The 18,435-nt window shown below is 48.9% G+C and overlaps 2 protein-coding genes across 10 annotated transcripts in view; one reads left to right on the top strand and one right to left on the bottom strand.

The window, feature by feature from the left end:
* The window catches only part of LOC144137594 (large ribosomal subunit protein mL55-like), a 65,522-nt gene that overhangs the window by 12,855 nt on the left and 34,232 nt on the right, over nt 1-18,435 (top strand). The gene's annotated exons all lie outside the window — the stretch shown is intronic.
* Nucleotides 10,191-18,435, bottom strand: part of LOC144137593 (putative inhibitor of apoptosis) — a 62,189-nt gene continuing 53,944 nt past the window's right edge. For 6 of the 9 annotated variants that reach the window (XM_077669521.1, XM_077669518.1, XM_077669524.1 and 3 more), the window contains exons 9-10: nt 17,911-18,017; nt 10,191-11,735 (exon numbers count right to left, since the gene is read on the bottom strand). In XM_077669521.1, coding sequence (XP_077525647.1) covers nt 11,331-11,735; nt 17,911-18,017 — 512 coding nt within the window. In that variant the 3' untranslated portion in view covers nt 10,191-11,330. Of the gene's footprint in view, nt 11,736-13,126; nt 18,018-18,435 lie in introns of those variants that run through there. The other 3 variants (XM_077669519.1, XM_077669525.1, XM_077669526.1) reach the window with 3 other exon arrangements.

The following is an 18,435-nucleotide window of genomic DNA, read 5'->3' as shown; positions in this document are numbered from 1 at the left end:
ACAAACAGGGTCATGTAAGACGTCACTTACGCAAATCGGCCAGTGTCGTGTAAGGCAACTCCAAAGCGGCAGACTGCTGTACAGCTAATACAAGGATAGTGCGTGCAGTACCAGCAGCAGCGCACATCGGTACTTCTATGGTTACGTGCATTTTCATAATTTTCATTGTTTACCACACCATTATTACTGCTGTAAAATGAATAAGCATTACATTTGAGCACAAATATCTCGTTCGGCAAGCTTATAAGCTCTGCCTAATTTGCGTTTGCTTTTGCCAGCCTCAACCAATTGCAGAGCTGTCGCATATGACATAGTAGGTTCTGTTGCGGGAAATGAGCTAGTGGGTCGCATGGCCATTCCCTTTTTTGCTTATTATGTAGCTTATTTGAGTGAAGTGTGCAATAAATGTGGTGTCAGGGTGATTCTAACGAGGCAATCGAAATAATGAACCAAACTTGTGTTTTGTCAGCATTTAAGGGGGAAATGGAGAAAAAAAAGTCAGTGCCCTCCCACTCTGTGGAGAAGGATGACCAGCAAAGCTGTGGTGGTGAGCGTAAACATGAGCGACTATATGCTTTGACCGGGTCATAGTCCAAAAGGTGGACGAAGCAAAGCACATTTGTTTGTAATTTGTGATTAAAAATACTTCCTCGTTAATTACCTGAACTAAAGTTTGACAAACTAGAGTTTTTTTTTTCCAGTGGACAAACACGGGGTGTCCATTTATTTCCCATATAAGCCCATCTATTGATAGCAGACGGGAATTCCATAATATTTACAAGTAACTTCAGCGTGAACTATGTAACTTCGAAAAGTAAATGAAACTCGGCGTTACGTTAGAGTCGTCTTAGTGGCTGTTCTGGGACAGTTGCAATAAAGCCATAGTTAGAGCCACTTTTTATAGTCATACTACCTCCGTAGATGGACGTGCTTCACTGTACAACAGTCAGTGGCCGAAAGCCGTCTCGCAAAGACCAAGTTCATAACGATCGTGTTAAAGTTGGCTTCGCATCTAAGCACAAATGCATTTCTGGGAAGAAATTTATCCAGGGAAAAAAAAGACGTCATATATGAAAATATAACGACCCAAGGTCATTCTTTAAATTTTTTTGTGAGTTTTTACATACGTTGAAAATGTTGCAACGTTTACAAATCACGTCAGTGTCCCTTTAATGCACAGAACAGAAAAACCAGCTCTCTTTACTGTCTGGAACAGGCAACAGTAACGAACTGTTCGATGCATTGGTTGCTGCTAATTCTGCCTAGGTAAGCTTGATACAAATTTGTACTTGTGTGTGTCCTAGGCAGGATTTTGCCAACAATAATCATTGCAGTTCGCCAAGCATTTCCGCCATTAATAGCCGGTGTTGTGTGAACTGAACTGCAATGTACACTTTAGGGAAAGTAATGCTGCTTGCTTCAAGTTGGCAGTGTGTACTTGTGCCCTCTCATCATTAAAGTGGGTGTTGCCCGGAGCTTCTGAAACCGTAACCATTACAGTAGTAAAATGGTTTACCTCGCCACTGCAGCATTTGCTAGAACCTTTACAGCATGTACCTGCACTTTCCAAATGGGCCTAGAGCACTCCCTTCCAATAAAAGTATTTCTCCTCTTATTACGCTCCCAACTGCGAGGGTTTGGAAATGCTTGCTTTAAACGAGGGGTGTGTTTATTAACCCGCCTTTTTTCTTCGGGGAGATGGCGATTACCATGATTACAAGCAGCTGTGCTGTGAAGAGTGGGCAGCCAGGTTGTGTTTTGTGGGAAAATGTTGGCAGATTTTACGGTACGAATGCAGTTTGCCCCAGCAGTTCCAGAAGAAAAGAGTAGGGGGGGGGGGGGGTGTCAGGGAGGCTCACGTCTTTTCTGTTGTCAAAGAAAAAAGGCTCAGTAACCCCCTTCACACATTTTGGCATGATTAGGCAAGTCATGACTTCGAAACAACCACTACCACAACAACAAAACTGGCTGGAGTGGTGCAAAGTGCAGAGCCTTAAAGGGGCACTAAAGAGTGAAAATAAGTTGGCCTGTATCGATGAATTATGGCGCCACGAATCTAAATACACCATTTTCACGACTAGCAGTTGTTTAATAATAGAAAATACCAGAAGTGTGAAAATGGGTGTTGAAGCCCCATGCACTTCTGGGTCCTACGGTTTGTGACGTCACAACAGTTGTGAACGGCGAGAGCTCGTTGAAGAAGCATTTATAAGTGTTTTCCTGACATAAACAGTTCGTAAGTGGTTGAGCACTTGGAATAATAGTAAATCAAAACTTCATGTGAACTCATTTTCTTAAAAAAAAAAAAAAAAAAAGACTAAAGCTCTTACACAGTGGGGACAGGCTGCTTCCGTCACGCTTCAGAGTCGGCCGTCATGTTTTCAGTTTTGTTTTGGAAAAGACGTGCTCTACCTTTGTGCGCGCTTAGCGCAGTCACTAATCTATGACGGTGAATGCCCGAGCTTCTGCAAGCAATAACCCCGGTAGCAAGTGACAAAAGGAACAAGATGTTTAAGTGACCTGCCTGTGCTTCTAATCTTCCGTTCTCCATGCATGCCCAGTTTGAACCTTACCGCTCGTGAAAGGTATAGGGTATATTCACTGGCGAGGCACACATACAAGCAACCATGTGAATGCGCCGTGACTGGTTACGTCGGGCTCTGCGGTATGGTGGTACTTGTCCGGGCTAAGCACATGGTGTGTGTTAGACGTTCCTAACTCTACCCCACCGAATGCAGAGTAATGCCTTGACCCCAATGTGACTGCAATTAATATCATCACTGTTGACACCACCGTTGAGAATCGGGTTGAAACGGACCAGACGACGCACGCTGGTATTTTTTTTTCTGCGACGTGCGGGTGCAGTGGCACAAGCCGCGCCATGTTTGTGGCGCTTCAGCCATGTCCGTGGCCATTTCCAGTGTTGCAAGTGAAGAAATCGACAGCTACACTTTTCAGTGAGTATATCTGTAGGAATTACCATGTGCTCTTCCGTTCACTGTAAGCTGCTTCTGATAATCCGTAGATGTCACATAGCTCAACGCTTGGGCCCGGGAAAGCCGGGCAGGATTACTAATTTTTATGTTCGCAGGCCACAATATGTGGCCGGTGGTTTATCCAAGAAGCGTAGAAAAAGACATCTTCACTCTCAGCGTATCGAGTTTGACTGCTTGAAGTAGAGGGCGCGGACGCAACTGATCGCATTTCTCTAGCACACTGTTCACAGTGTCGGAAAGGTGCCAGCACGGGAGATTGCTAGAGAGTCGTCGTAGAAAGCTCACACAGCGCACCCATTTCATGTATCGCCTTTCAGGTGTGTGGCCTTGGGTAGCAGTTGATGCGGTGTTGCTTCCATAATCATCACCGATATTTCATCACCAAAGCAGCTGTAGTGAGCCCTCACAATGGCACCCTTCCGGTGCTGTGAACAGTGCGTCAGTGAAATACGACCAGTTGCGTCCGTGCCCTCGGCTACGAGCAGTCAAGCTCTATAAACTGACAGTGAAGATGTCTTTTTCAATGCTTTTTGAATAAACCGACGGCCACATATTTTGGCCTGCAAAATCAGTAGTCCGGCCTGGCTCCCCTGGGTCCAAGTGCAGAGCTATGCGACGCTTACGGATTATCAACAGTGGCTTACGGTGAACGGAAGAACACATGGTAATTGCCCCTGTACCTTTAGCAAACGATAAGCTTTTAGCCAGGGAACCGTCCAGAATTCTTTCTGGAAAATGAAAAGATTTGATTCAATTTGATTTGATGTCAAAAAGCATTTCTCATTCCGTCAGTGAAAAGTGATAAAAGTCCAAGCCAGCCTTCTTGGCCAGACAAGCGCTGTCGGCGTCAGTCATGGCTTGCAGATGTAAAAGCTAACATTGCCAGCGTGAGAGCACCTAGACCGCATCGGTGCTTTGCTCCTATTTTGTTGTGCAATGGCTGCGTCACGAAAAAATGAAGGGGAAACGGAAGAGAAGAATGCAAGCTTTATTTACTTATCAGCAAAATAATGCATCGTTGCTTGTTAAACAAACACAGAGAGAGCTACAAAATGTATGGTCTTTCAGTTAAAAGGTAATTTCATTCAGCCTTTAGTGCCCCTTTATTCCGCCGACTGAGTTGCCAGAACACGTCCCGTCTGCGAAGGCTAATTGATATATAATTCCCCAATTCGCTTCGTTTCTTTTCTGCTTTTAACTTGCTATTCACACATTACCGTCAGTGGTAGTCGCGGTAAAATGCTTTTACTTTAGGGTCAGGCACCGTGCCGTGCACTAGCACATTTTTGGTGTCGGTGGGGACAAGGAGGGAAGGAATAATGGGAAAAGAGGATGGGAGAATGAGGGGATCACAGGAAGTCATCCAGGTTGGACAAACCCGGGGAGATTTTCAGCGAGGAGAATTATCGCCACTGACAACTTGGGCTGCTTGCTCCTCAAAGTATCCAGTCCACAGAACTTGGTAGAAAGGGCATGTCGGCCTTGTCAAGTCTCTCGTCTGCACTTGGTGAACCAGGGCACTGCCACGTGAAGCGTACCGTGTAGTTCTGCGACTGCCGTCTTACCAGCAAAATTTAATTTTTCCTATGGAATCTAAATTTATTTTTTCCTATGGCAGCTGCTGGTCATATTCTGGAAGGAAGCCAGGATTTGCGGGGATAAATTGGTCTCAGCACAGGACAGGGATAATTGGAGATTACTGGGAGGTGCCTTTGCCCTGCAGTGGACGTAGACAGGCTGGTGATGATGATGCCGGCTGAGTCAACCCCTCCTGGCGTGTGTTCTGCTTCTGGTTATCCTTATTGCGCTGCCGTAGGTGTGTGTTGTTGATCTAGCGTTCTCTGACAAGCACAGGAATAAGGGGGTGGCTCATTCAAGTCTTTGGAATTGGTATTCTTGCCGATATGATTGTGGTTATTGTTATGTTATTGTTTGTTCTGCTGTTTGTTGGGCTAGCATATGGGGTAACAGCGCCCTGACTAGCTGCAGCAGAGTAAGCACTGTTAAGCCATATTACTTGCGACATAGGGGAATCCAAAGACTCGCGCATGAGTTTGAGTATTCACACACAGTAGACAGAATCTGGCTTTGGTAACAAAGATAAGGCTTTATTTCCCTGTAAAATGCAGATGTACCTCACAGCACGACTTTACTCACTTTGAGAATACAGGCTCCACTTGTTCGCTTAAAGTTGCAGGGACGCAGACTTAGGTGGCTGTGGGAAGAATGGACTTCTAAAAACCAACTCCGATCGAACCTACGAGCAGAGTCCCGTGGAGTCAGCGCAGATATCCGTCATCGTGGCTGTGGGGAAAGGGGGTGTCTGATTTGACCAACAGTCCAAATACCGGTACTCACCGTATTAGTACTCACTTATGGGGCAGAAACTTGGAGGATCACTAAGGGGGTCAACTTAAATTCAGGACGACTCAGTGAGCAATGGAACGGGAGATGATAGGTGTTACATTAAGGGACAAGAAGAGAGCGGAGTGGGTCAAGGAACTAACACATGTTAAGGACATATTAGTAGAAATTAAGAAGTGGACGTGGGCAGGGCATGTAATGCGAAAACAAGATAACCGGTGGTCATTAAGGGTAACAGTGTGGATCCCTAGAGAAGGCAAGCGTGGCAAGGGGGCAGTAGAAGGTCAGATGGGCAGATGAGATCAAGAAGTTTGCGGGGATAAATTGGTCTCAGCACAGGACAGGGATAATTGGAGATTACTGGGAGATGCCTTTGCCCTGCAGTGGACGTAGACAGGCTGGTGATGATGATTTGACCAACACTGACAGAATTTGAGCTGACTCCCAACGCAAACATAGTGGCTGCGTCCGAGCATGGCTTGGTGGAAAGGGGACTCTCTGGGAAACTGGGCCGGTGGGAGACCAATAAGGTTCACAAGTCACGTGGTATCGCGGCTTCAGCGTGCCACACACGGCCAACGAGGTGGCTAGTGCGGCTACCACCCCAACCGGCCAGGCCCAAACATGTATGCAAACAAAACGGGCCTATGGAGCACTGACATCTGGTGCGGCAATAGTTTATATGCTTCTGCATATGGTTTAAGGATTGTGTTGGCTGGCAACTCGCACTTCTAGTATTGGTCATCCTTAACAGGGGGGACTAAAAGGGCCTGTTAGCATTATGGTGCCTTGGCTAGTGCACCGGGTATAACCTCGTGAGTAATCACTTGCAGGCACCTTAACCAGTGTAGCAGACATTTCCCTCCTCACGAGTAACCAGCAGCATGACGCCAATTAGCCACTGCGGTGGATATTTGCCTTCCCCCGCGCCTTGGTGACTGCGGCGCCTATTTCTGCTCGCGAGTAGCCGGCTGCACGGCAGTTTTGCTATATTGTGGTGGGGATTTTCCCCTCACGAGTAACCGGAAGCACATGGCACCTTAGCCACTCTGGCGGATATTTGCTCCCTCGCGAGTAATGAGCTGTACAGAACTGTGGCAGCTATTTTCCCCCTCAGCTGCAGCTGAGTGATCAGCTGCACTGCAACTTGGTCACTTTGGCGGATGTTTTCTTCCTTGCGAGTAATCAGCTGCACGGTACTTTGGTCACTGGCGGATATTTGTCCCTCGCGAGCAATCAGCTGCATGGCACCTTGGTCAATGTGGCGGTTGTTTGCCCCTCGCGAGTGATCAGCTACACGGCACCTTGGTCATTGCGCATGTTTGCCCCTCGCGAGTAATCAGCTACACGGCACCTTGGTCACTTTGGCGGATATTTGCCCCTCGTGAGTAATCAGCTGCACGGCACCTTGGTCACTGGCGGATATTTGCCCCTCGCGAGTAATCAGCTGCAAGACACCTTGGTCACTGGCTGATATTTGCCCCTCGCGAGTAATCAGCTGCAAGGCACTTTGGCCACTGGCGGATTTGCTCCTCGCGAGTAATCAGCTGCAAGGCACCTTGGTCACTGGCGGATACTTGCCCCTCGCGAGTAATCAGCTGCAAGACACCTTGGTCACTGGCGGATATTTGCCCCTCGCGAGTAATCAGCTGCAAGGCACTTTGGTCACTGTAGGGGATGTTTGCGCCTCGCGAGTAATCAGCTGCACGGCACCTTGGTCCCTTTGGCGGATATTTGCCCCTTGGGAGTAATCAGCTGCATGACAGCTTGGTCATTGTGGCGGATGTTTGCCCCTCACGAGTAATCAGCTGCACGGCACCTTGGTCACTTTGGCGGATGTTTGCCCCTCGTGAGTAATCAGCTGCACGGCACCTTGGTCACTGGCGGATATTTGCCCCTCGCGAGTAATCAGCTGCAAGGCACTTTGGTCAATGCGGCGGATGTTTGCCCCTCGCGAGTAATCAGCTGCACGGCACCTTGGCGGATGTTTGCCCCACGCGAGTAATCAGCTGCAAGGCACCTTGGTCACTGGCGGATATTTGCCCCTCGCGAGTAATCAGCTGCGAGGCACTTTGGTCATTGCGGCGGATGCTTGCTCCTAGCGAATAATCAGCTGCAAGGCACCTTGGTCACTGGCGGATATTTGCCCTCGCGAGTAATCAGCTGCAAGGCACTTTGGTCACTGGCGGATACTTGCCCCTCGCGAGTAATCAGCTGCAAGACACCTTGGTCACTGGCGGATATTTGCCCCTCGCGAGTAATCAGCTGCAAGGCACTTTGGTCACTGTAGGGGATGTTTGCCCCTCGCGAGTAATCAGCTGCACGGCACCTTGGTCACTTTGGAGGATATTTGCCCCTTGGGAGTAATCAGCTGCATGACAGCTTGGTCATTGTGGCGGATGTTTGCCCCTCACGAGTAATCAGCTGCACGGCACCTTGGTCACTTTGGCGGATGTTTGCCCCTCGTGAGTAATCAGCTGCACGGCACCTTGGTCACTGGCGGATATTTGCCCCTCGCGAGTAATCAGCTGCAAGGCACTTTGGTCACTGTAGGGGATGTTTGCCCCTCGCGAGTAATCAGCTGCACGGCACCTTGGTCCCTTTGGCGGATATTTGCCCCTTGGGAGTAATCAGCTGCATGACAGCTTGGTCATTGTGGCGGATGTTTGCCCCTCACGAGTAATCAGCTGCACGGCACCTTGGTCACTTTGGCGGATGTTTGCCCCTCGTGAGTAATCAGCTGCACGGCACCTTGGTCACTGGCGGATATTTGCCCCTCGCGAGTAATCAGCTGCAAGGCACTTTGGTCAATGCGGCGGATGTTTGCCCCTCGCGAGTAATCAGCTGCACGGCACCTTGGCGGATGTTTGCCCCACGCGAGTAATCAGCTGCAAGGCACCTTGGTCACTGGCGGATATTTGCCCCTCGCGAGTAATCAGCTGCGAGGCACTTTGGTCATTGCGGCGGATGCTTGCTCCTAGCGAATAATCAGCTGCAAGGCACCTTGGTCACTGGCGGATATTTGCCCTCGCGAGTAATCAGCTGCAAGGCACTTTGGTCACTGGCGGATACTTGCCCCTCGCGAGTAATCAGCTGCAAGACACCTTGGTCACTGGCGGATATTTGCCCCTCGCGAGTAATCAGCTGCAAGGCACTTTGGTCACTGTAGGGGATGTTTGCCCCTCGCGAGTAATCAGCTGCACGGCACCTTGGTCACTTTGGAGGATATTTGCCCCTTGGGAGTAATCAGCTGCATGACAGCTTGGTCATTGTGGCGGATGTTTGCCCCTCACGAGTAATCAGCTGCACGGCACCTTGGTCACTTTGGCGGATGTTTGCCCCTCGTGAGTAATCAGCTGCACGGCACCTTGGTCACTGGCGGATATTTGCCCCTCGCGAGTAATCAGCTGCAAGGCACTTTGGTCAATGCGGCGGATGTTTGCCCCTCGCGAGTAATCAGCTGCACGGCACCTTGGCGGATGTTTGCCCCACGCGAGTAATCAGCTGCAAGGCACCTTGGTCACTGGCGGATATTTGCCCCTCGCGAGTAATCAGCTGCAAGGCACTTTGGCCACTGGCGGATGCTTGCTCCTAGCGAATAATCAGCTGCAAGGCACCTTGGTCACTGGCGGATATTTGCCCCTCCCGAGTAATCAGTTGCAAGGCACTTTGGCCAATGGCGGATGCTTGCTCCTAGCGAATAATCAGCTGCAAGGCACCTTGGTCACTGGCGGATATTTGCCCTCGCGAGTAATCAGCTGCAAGGCACCTTGGTCACTGGCGTATATTTGCCCCTTGCGATTATTCAGCTGCAAGGCACTTTGGGCACTGTTGCGGATGTTTGCCCCTCGCGAGTAACCAGCTGCACGGCACCTTGGTCACTTTGGCGGATATTTGCCCCTTGTGAGTAATCAGCTGCACGGCACTTTGGTCACTGTGGCGGATGTTTGCCCCTCGCGAGTAATCAGCTGCACGGCACCTTGGTCACTTTGGCGGATGTTTGCCCCTCGTGAGTAATCAGCTGCATGGCACCTTAGCGGACATTTGCCCCCTCGCGAGTAATCACCTGACGGCACCTTGGCGGATGTTTGCCCCTCGCGAGTAATCAGCTGCAAGGCACCTTGGTCACTGGCGGATATTTGCCCCTCGCGAGTAATCAGCTGCAAGGCACTTTGGTCACTGTGGCGGATGTTTGCCTTTCGCGAGTAATCAGCTGCACGGCACTTTGGCGGATATTTGCTCCTTGTGAGTAATCAGCTGCATGACAGCTTGGTCACTGGCGGATGTTTGCCCCTCGCGAGTAATCAGCTGCACGGCACCGTGGTCACTGTGGCGGATGTTTGCCCCTCGCGAGTAATCAGCTGGCGGATGTTTGCCCCTCGCGAGTAATCAGCTGCATGGCACCTTGGTCACTTTGGCGGATGTTTGCCCCCTCTTGAGTAATCAGCTGCACGGCACCTTGGTCACTGGCGGATATTTGCCCCTCGCGAGTGATCAGCTGCAAGGCACCTTGGTCACTGGCGAAAATTTGCCCCTCGCGAGTAAGCTGCATGGCACCTTGGTCACTGGTAGATATTTATTTGCCCCTCATCAGTAATCAGCTGCACAGCATCTTGGTCAACGCGGCGGACGTTTACCCCTCGCGAGTAATCAGCTGCACGGCACCTTGGTCATTGGGTGGATATTTGCCCTCGCGAGTAATAAGCTGTACGGCACCTTCTTCACTGGCGGATTTGTACCTTGCGAGTAATCAGCTACATGGCACCTTGGTCAATATGGCGGACATTTGCCTCTCGCGAGTAATCAGCTGCACGGCATTGGCCACTGTGGCGGATATGTGCCCCTCGCGAGTAAACAGCTGCATGGCACCTTGGTCACTGTGGCGGATATTTGCCCATCGCGAGTAATCAGCTGCATGGCACCTTGGTCACTTTTTCGGATATTCGCCCCTTGTGAGTAATCAGCTGCACGGCACCTTGGTCACTGGTGGATATTTGCCCCTCGCGAGTAATCAGCTGCATGGTACCTTGGTCACTGTGGCGGATATTTGCCCCTCGCGAGTGATCAGCTGCATGGTACCTTGGTCACTGTGGCGGATATTTGCCCCTCACGAGTAATCAGCTGCATGGCACCTTGGTCAATATGGCAGATGTTTCAGATGCGTGGCCGGTCGGCCATTGCGGCTGGTATTTATTCCCCAAGAGTAACAAGCATGACGCCCTGGCCTCTGTGGCGGATACCTACACCCTTGCCAGTCAGCAGGTGCACATTTGCTCCTCGCGAGTAGTGTCACTAATAACACTTGAGTGGCTCTACTCGGGAGTAATCAGCTGCATGGTGCTTCGCAACTATGGCGACTATTTGCCCTCCCGCGAACCTCGATCACTGCGCATATTTCCCCTCGTAACTAGCTGCACGGCACCCTATAGCCGCTGCGGCGGGTATTTATCTCTCGCGAGTAATCAGCAGCATGGCGCCTTAGCCACATGGAGGATATGTGACACCCTGCGGGTAACCAGCTGCAAGGCACTTAAGCCACTTCTGCAAATATTTGCCTCTCTTCCGTGTAGCCAGCTAGCTGCACGAAGCGGCCACAATAATCACATTTGCAGCTGTGCAATGATGATGTGATACTTGAGTCATCATGAGGATGACAGGGCCCACAAGAGAATAGCGCATAACCACTTCGTATGTCTCTGCCCGAGCAATTCTGCATCAGCGCTGTTTTTGTTCCCCGACACGGATTAAGGAAGTGTATTGTAAAAGCTTTACTGCACCGAATGGGGATATACAATATGGGGACATACTAGATTATTAGTCTTTAAAGGGCCAAATACCCTGCACCACACAGAACTAAGTGGCAATCGGTGGCTTCGCGTTTGATTATGGGGTTTAATGCGCTGACGCTGCACAGGCAATAAGGCGCGCTGTAGTGTGGGCTCTGGATTAGTTTTGGCCACCTGTGTATCTTTAACGTGCCCCGAAATCTCCAACACTGGTGTTTTTTCGCTTTTCGCCTCCCATTAGAAAAGTGGCTGTCGTGTCATTGGGCTCAGGAGCACAACACCTTAGCCAGGTGACTTGGCATTTGCTCCTGACCAACACATTCCCTAACCCTGTAGTCGCTGTTACCCAAGGTTGTACACAGCTGAATACAAAATGTGTAGAGGCAGAGCGGACCTCCAGCACATGCATTTTGTCGTGCGCCCCATTACCAGTAAACAGGTTCATCAGAAAGGACACCCTTTTTTTAAACAATAGAACCGCTGAGCAGTGGGAGACGGTGCTGCTGCCCAGCTCCGATCCCGAAGTGCAAGTCCAACTCGTCCAGATGGCCAAACACGCCGCCGAGGTCCAAGGACTCCTGGCTGCCACCTAAAAAGGGGAAGAAGACCGAGGAGGACGTCCAACCTCTTCCTTTCCCCTCGACCTCATACCGGGCACACAATTAAGTTGCTCTCCCTCGGGAACCTCTGCAGCCTCTTGGATGCAAGCCCAAGCTTCATCTTCAGGGCAGTTTTCCACAAGGTCCATCAAATAAGGCCCCTCTTCTATCATGTCTCTTTTCTAAATAGTGAAGGATTTACTTTAGCAACTCAAAAAAGCCTTTAGTAACAGTCTCTCTCTTGTATGCATGTTGCTAACATGGCGAACATAAGTCAACCAAACCATTTTTAGATCTCTATAACCGAGTGTCTTAGTCTCTCTTGTAATAAGGTTTCTCTACCATTAAAATTTGTTTTTAACCTAGAATATCTGGGATGGATTATAACTACAAACCAATCGTTTCTCATCGGTTGAAAAACATAAGTGCTTCCAATTCCAAAGACAGTCTATGAAGCACTTTTTTCCTAGAATTCCATTTATTGCAAAACACTACTCATCTGATATAAGCGTATCTGCTCTCAATCGTTCTCGATCTGTCTAATCTAGATACCCTAAGGAAATTCTTGTGCTTGTTTTGTCACTCCCTTTACTACTCAGTCATCTTTTAGGTCATCCAATATTTTGCCGGACCGCCACACTTCTTCCCGATCTGATCATGTGCAAACTAAGACTGATTTTTCTAAGAATCAAAAAGTACCAGAACTCCCTCTTACTTTATCAATACAGAAGTGGAACTTGCTACCGGCACGTACAGATGCTTATTACTACTGAGTCGTCTTCCTTTCAGACAGCGTTGCATTCGTCTATCACCCAAAAACATTGCCCAGTAAGCCTTAGGAAATGCCTTGTTAGAAAATTGTTGGCAAATGTGCATTTTTCACTTGCAGTTCGTTGTCCAGCGTGGTGGTGTAATGCACAGAAACTCTTGGTTGACTAGTACATATGCTTTGCAATGTAAGCATCTAATACATTCCCCTGTGACAGTACTAACTTATTTGCATTCATACAAGCACTGGTAACGCAAAAAGGAGGCAAGGGAGAGAGAGCGAGAGAGTGATGAACGCTGTACTCTGCAAGTCACTCCTCGTAGCGTTCTTTGTCTCTTCTAACAGCCCGTGATGGGCTGTACCAAAATAAATACACTTCCACCTGAAAATTCATGGTCTATTTTTAGAACCAAAGTTTTCCCCAATTATTTATTTAGTTTTCTTATGATTAGAGCAAGTTGGGGCTTGCTGGTGCATGCACTAAGTCACGAGCCACAACTGAAAAGCACGAAACGAAACCCACCATGTTGTTGGGCTAGCAATTCTTGCCTCACTATATTGACAAATGCGACATGGAATCTTTCACCGTGATCAAGAGCACCAACAGGACAATGATGTTCCCGTAATCTTTATTTAATTCCGACAACAGTATCAGCCAAAGTTAGAAAGGTGCAGCACTTGGAAGTTGTTTGTCCCCACCACGAAAGACATGCTTACTTTGTTGCTATTCCGAGAACGCAAAAATGACATGACGGTGCAAATAGCACTAAGGCCAATGCAGTTACACACTGCTGCCAAAGCTAGCAGGGTGGCCCAAATACACCAGTGACCTGTGTGTTTAACATTGGAGGACCAGCCTATAGAAAGTGCACCAATTAGCAACCAGAAAAGCAGTGAACAGATAACCGTTGTGTACACAAATACAATACACAGACTGAGCTTCCGGCGCCAGTCTCTAGATTCCACTTTTGACTCTGCTGTAAGTGAAGACGCAGGTTTGCTGCAATGGTTCATTATGGATGCTTATGGCGAATTCCATTGGGCGAACAGGAGCAAGTGGAGCGAGCAGCCGGAGCAGCACACGGGAGTAACGGGGACGTCTGCTTTCATTCCGCGAATGAAACATTCGCGCTGCTCCGGGAGCAGTGAAAAGAGGGGGAGGGCGAGGTGTCAAGAGTCATGTGACCGAACGTTTCCCGCGCTCGCTTCCCGGAGCATTTCGCGCGCTTGTTATGTCCGCACGCAGTTATTCCTCGCCAGTTTTGCCAAATACGTGCCGGTGGTTTTGTGTCTGCCTTCCCCATGGCGACGAATGAAGAAGCCGAGCGGATGTTCATGTTCATGATAAAGGGGTCACCATCGTGTCTCCCAAAAATTAGCTGCGAACGATAACAGCGTCCGCCGTCTTTTCCAGACATGACTCTACCTTCGGTCGCTGCTCCGGCGGGGTTAAGAGGTGTTCGAATATAAACTCATGCAATGTCAAATCGTCGTCGTCGTCGCTGCTGCTGCTGTCCGATGATGCTTTCATCATCTAAAAGTAGCAGCAATTCCTTGTCCAGACGGCCGCGCTTAGCTGCTGCCGTACGCACTGAGCGACTACCGCGGCTGCTGGATTCCGCCATTTTTCCTCCGCCACCCGGGGATAAAACCAGAAGTGACGGCAAAAGAGGTCATGTGACTTCTTCGGCGTTCCCTGTTACTCCGCTGCTGGCGACGGAGCACCGAGAACTGCTCTCGGCGCCCAAAAAGTGCTCCTCATCGACCAATGAAACACAACGCCCCTGCTCCTGCCCGACCACTGGAAGACGCCAGAACTCGCGAGAGCACTTTGGGTGCAGTTAGAAGTGCTCCTGTTCGCCCAATGGAAAGCGCTATTAAACTAAAGCACCTCACAGACTGAAGGAGCATTAGCGCCAATCCTTTTTGCGCAACTTTGTGAGAAAAGAAAAAGCTACTTTTGTTGAAAGCCATGCTACTTGGCTAATACTTAAAGAGAGAAACAAAAACATGCGGCAAGACGCAGTAAGTTGGGCGAGTGGACAGGACACGCGCTACTGTCCTGTCCTACCCTTGTCTTTGCTGCGCTAAATCTTATTTCCGTAAAAATACGGAAACGCCACGAAGATACACACACGCACGATAACCAAAATACTTCCCACCTCGTATAGTTACATAGCATAAAAATCCGGCATTTAGTAGTCAAAAACGAAGTTTTGCAGTGATGCGCACCAAACAACATTACTGGTTGTCCTCCATGCTGAAGAAACAAACACGAGAACAAGGGCGTGTTGTTATGGTACAGCGGTTGTACACAGCAAATAACCACAGCCGTGCCAAAGTATCGTACACAAGTGTGGCCGAAATATCAATGAGATGCAGATGGCGAAGAAAGCAGGAGCAAGGCGATACCTTGTCAACAGTGAATGGCAGATGAAAGGCCTGACGTGCCACAAAAACAAGCCATGTGATGAGACTGGGAAATGGAGCTGAAAATGAGCTCGTTTTTGCCCTGCAAACGTCACAATCTTGGCATTCGTGCGAGGCTAATATTAAACCGTGCCTTCTTTCTGCCCCAACTCATCAACTCAAATAACCATTAAAAGTTGTGCACGAGCACCCCAAGGCACGAAGCAAGGATGAAGTCACCCTATTGACCAATTTGGATTTTCGCTTCATGCCACCGATTCTTTCTTTAAGCGACACGACCTCCACAGCAGAAGTCATCTTGGGCAATGTTTACACCTTCCACGCATCCCGCATACAAACTCAGACAAGGGCACAAAGAGACGACGACGAAACTAACACTGATGAGGTGACATTCCTCGAAGCATTCACATCAATGAACAATGACAAAAGCTGCAGCACCACTAGCGTGAAATATCTACAACCAGTGCACAGTGACATGAACGATATTGATAGATCGTGCATTAGGCTCTAAAAAATAGTGCTTTGCCACCTACACCTGCACATAATACAGCGTTCTGGCTATACAGATAATCTACCGCTTCGATGTTCACACATCTGATACTTACGACACTGCTTAAGCAATAGTACAAGCATAGGCCAGCCACGCAGGCAAGTGCCAACGAACACAAGGAAAGCCACCCCAAGCTTGGAGGGACAAGCATGGACGAGTTGGTAGGGTGTCAGTGTAATAAAAAGTGCTAAAAGGGGGGCTTGGGCAACCAAGATAGAGGACCGATGGTAGTCCGAGCGCCAGCTTTTTTTTTTCTCCAGTCTGTCGAGTCCTCGTTTATTAAATTTTTCATTACACCACACTTTTGGAGAATAGCTTGTTCTTGATGAAAGGAACAGTCTCCACAAGTAACAGGAAGCCCACCTCTGCGGTATTTATTGTGTTGTCTTCAGCAGCAGGTAATCGCTACCCTTATATACATTTCTGCGATGCCCTGCTCATTTAACAGGTTCAAGCTACTTTTTACAAAGCCTGTTCAATTCAAACTATTTTTACAAAGTCTGTTCAATTCAAACTATTTTACAAAGTCTGTTCAGTTCAAACTATTTTTAGTGTTCAATTCAAACTTCTTACAAAGTCTTCAATTCAAACTACATTTCAATTCAAACTCTTTTTACAGTCTGTTCAATTCAATTTTTACAGTCTGTTCCATTCAAACTATTTTTTACAATGTCCGTTTTCAGGGGCAAGAAAACTTTGCCAAACCCAGAGCAATCCTGTGATCACCATTTGAGGGGAAATTGATTACTAAGAATGTGTAGTGGAATGCCGAATTCCATTTGTTATGCAGGCGGCACTGACTAGTAGAGAAAACAGAATCGAGCATCGTTTCAAAAAGCTCACTTGAAGATGTGCAACATGGTGCGAGCTTGTTCCTGACACCTCCAACCAACAAATTAAAAAAAACCTAGTCACACCTGTTGTGATGTAATCTCCATTCAACTGTGTGATTTTATTCGTGAGAGTCAAAGACCAGTCAGGCTTCCAACCAGATATCGATAACTTAATTCCGTTAAGTTTTCAGAAACTTGAAAAAAAAAAAAAAAAAAAAAAGGCCCCAGAAAATGTTATTCCTTAGTTTTTCTTTTGAATGCTGTAATTTAGATCTGCTCCACGTTTTCATTTTTCTTTTGAAGGTATTTCTTGCTGCGTCACACTTCTTGAATCTTCTATATAGGGAAAAAAAAAAAAAAAAAAACTACTGCCTTACATGATACAACATCTGGGAGCCAACGAACTAAGGAGTTACGCACCAGCGACTTGAACATAAAGGTGCTTGCATTGCCTCCTCACTAGTGAAACCGAGAAGTGCAACTTTGCTAAGGCAAGCCTCCTAGATAATAGCGTGATGGTGGCCCTGCTTCCTGTGGGCTAGCGAAAGCAACACGTGTTTGGCCGCGTCTGGCTATGACTTCAGCCAGACGACGGCCGCCAGGTGTTCCAGACCTGGCGGCCGTCTGCGTTGAGAGGTACGAAGAACGACGGGGAAAGGAAAAGGCGGAGGTCACTTTTTTGAGTAAATTTTGAATTTTGAAAATTGGTAAAATGGTAAATTAATAAAAAAGGAATTAAGCGGCAAGAAATGATCATGGTGAGCGGCATGTGCTAATTACTGAATTGGGGGCTGAGTTGGCCGAATGAAAGAAAGCTGGACATTAAGGTGCTTGCATTGCCTCCTCACTAGTGAAACTGAAAAGTGCAACTTTGCTAAGGCAAGCCTCCTAGATAATAGCGTGATGGTGGCCCTGCCTGCTTCCTCTGGGCTAGCGAAAGCAACACGTGTTTGGCCGCGTCTGGCTATGACTTCAGCCGGACGACGGCCGCCAGGTGTTCCACACCTGGCAGGGCACGCATCTGCATTGAGAGGCACGAAGAACGACGGGGAAAGGAAAAGGCGGAGGTCACTTTTTTGAGCAAATTTGAATTTTGAAAATTGGTAAAATGGTAAATAAAAAAAAAAAAAGGAATTAAGCGGCAAGAAATGATCATGGCGAGCGGCATGTGCTAATTACTGAATTGGAGGGGCTGTGTTGGCCGCATGTTAGAAAGTTAGCCTCAAGTATTCCACTCAAGCGCCTCACATAGAGCAGACACAATGGTCCACCCCCGCGCTTTGACAGCAGAGAACACGATAGCGCTTGGCCTTGCCCCAAGATTGGTCAATCTGCCGCATGCGTGCCGAATTAGTACCCCGCTTTGGTTACCCCTGACTTTGCCGCCTTCGTGCCGGGCCCTTCACATGGACGCAGCCGCCTCCTCTTGTTTGGCGGCCTAATCAGGCGAGGAATGTCCGCACAGTGCCGGCGATGTCCGAGCGGCAGATGGGGCACGTGGTGAGCGCCGAGGCGCAGGCGGGGCAGGCGGCCAGGTGGCCGCAGGGCAGGAACACCACGCCCACCTCGGCGTCCAGACACACCTTGCACAGGCGCTGCTCCTTCAGGCGCAGGTTCTCCAGGGCCAGCTCCGTGCTGGGCTCCGCCGGAAGGGACGCCGTGCTTTTCGTGGCCACCTTGCCTACTCCTGCTAAGAACGGGCAATGTCTCCGTTAACGCGAAATTTTGAACAGCGTTACTACTACAACAAATTTTAAGAGTTTCTCGCCAGAGCTCCCACTTAGGCCAACTGCACTCAAAATTTCGACATCTTGAAAACACTACTTCCTGCTCAAAAAGAAGGCAAGATGCAAAATACAACAGCTGAAATACATGCATCGACGCCGCAAGCGGCCAGCAAAAATCGGCGATTTTGAAACCGAAATCGAGAAGAGCGCGGCCCTTGAAGTGATGTTGCAGCCGCCCAGCGAGCGGCCGGACGGCCACCAGCTCGGAAGCAAGCCTGCGTGCAAGCTTTACGCGCGCGCGGGGCAGCAAACGAGTGAAGCGTTCGCAGCAGCAGAGCTCGACCGGTTCTCCAGCTGCATGGCTGGCCAGAGGAAGAAGCC

Source organism: Haemaphysalis longicornis, unplaced genomic scaffold (assembly GCF_048455015.1).
Source record: "Haemaphysalis longicornis isolate Haplotype H1 unplaced genomic scaffold, Haemaphysalis longicornis Haplotype H1 scaffold_41, whole genome shotgun sequence".
NCBI lineage: Eukaryota > Metazoa > Arthropoda > Arachnida > Ixodida > Ixodidae > Haemaphysalis > Haemaphysalis longicornis.
This window is presented reverse-complemented; position numbering and strand designations above follow the sequence as displayed.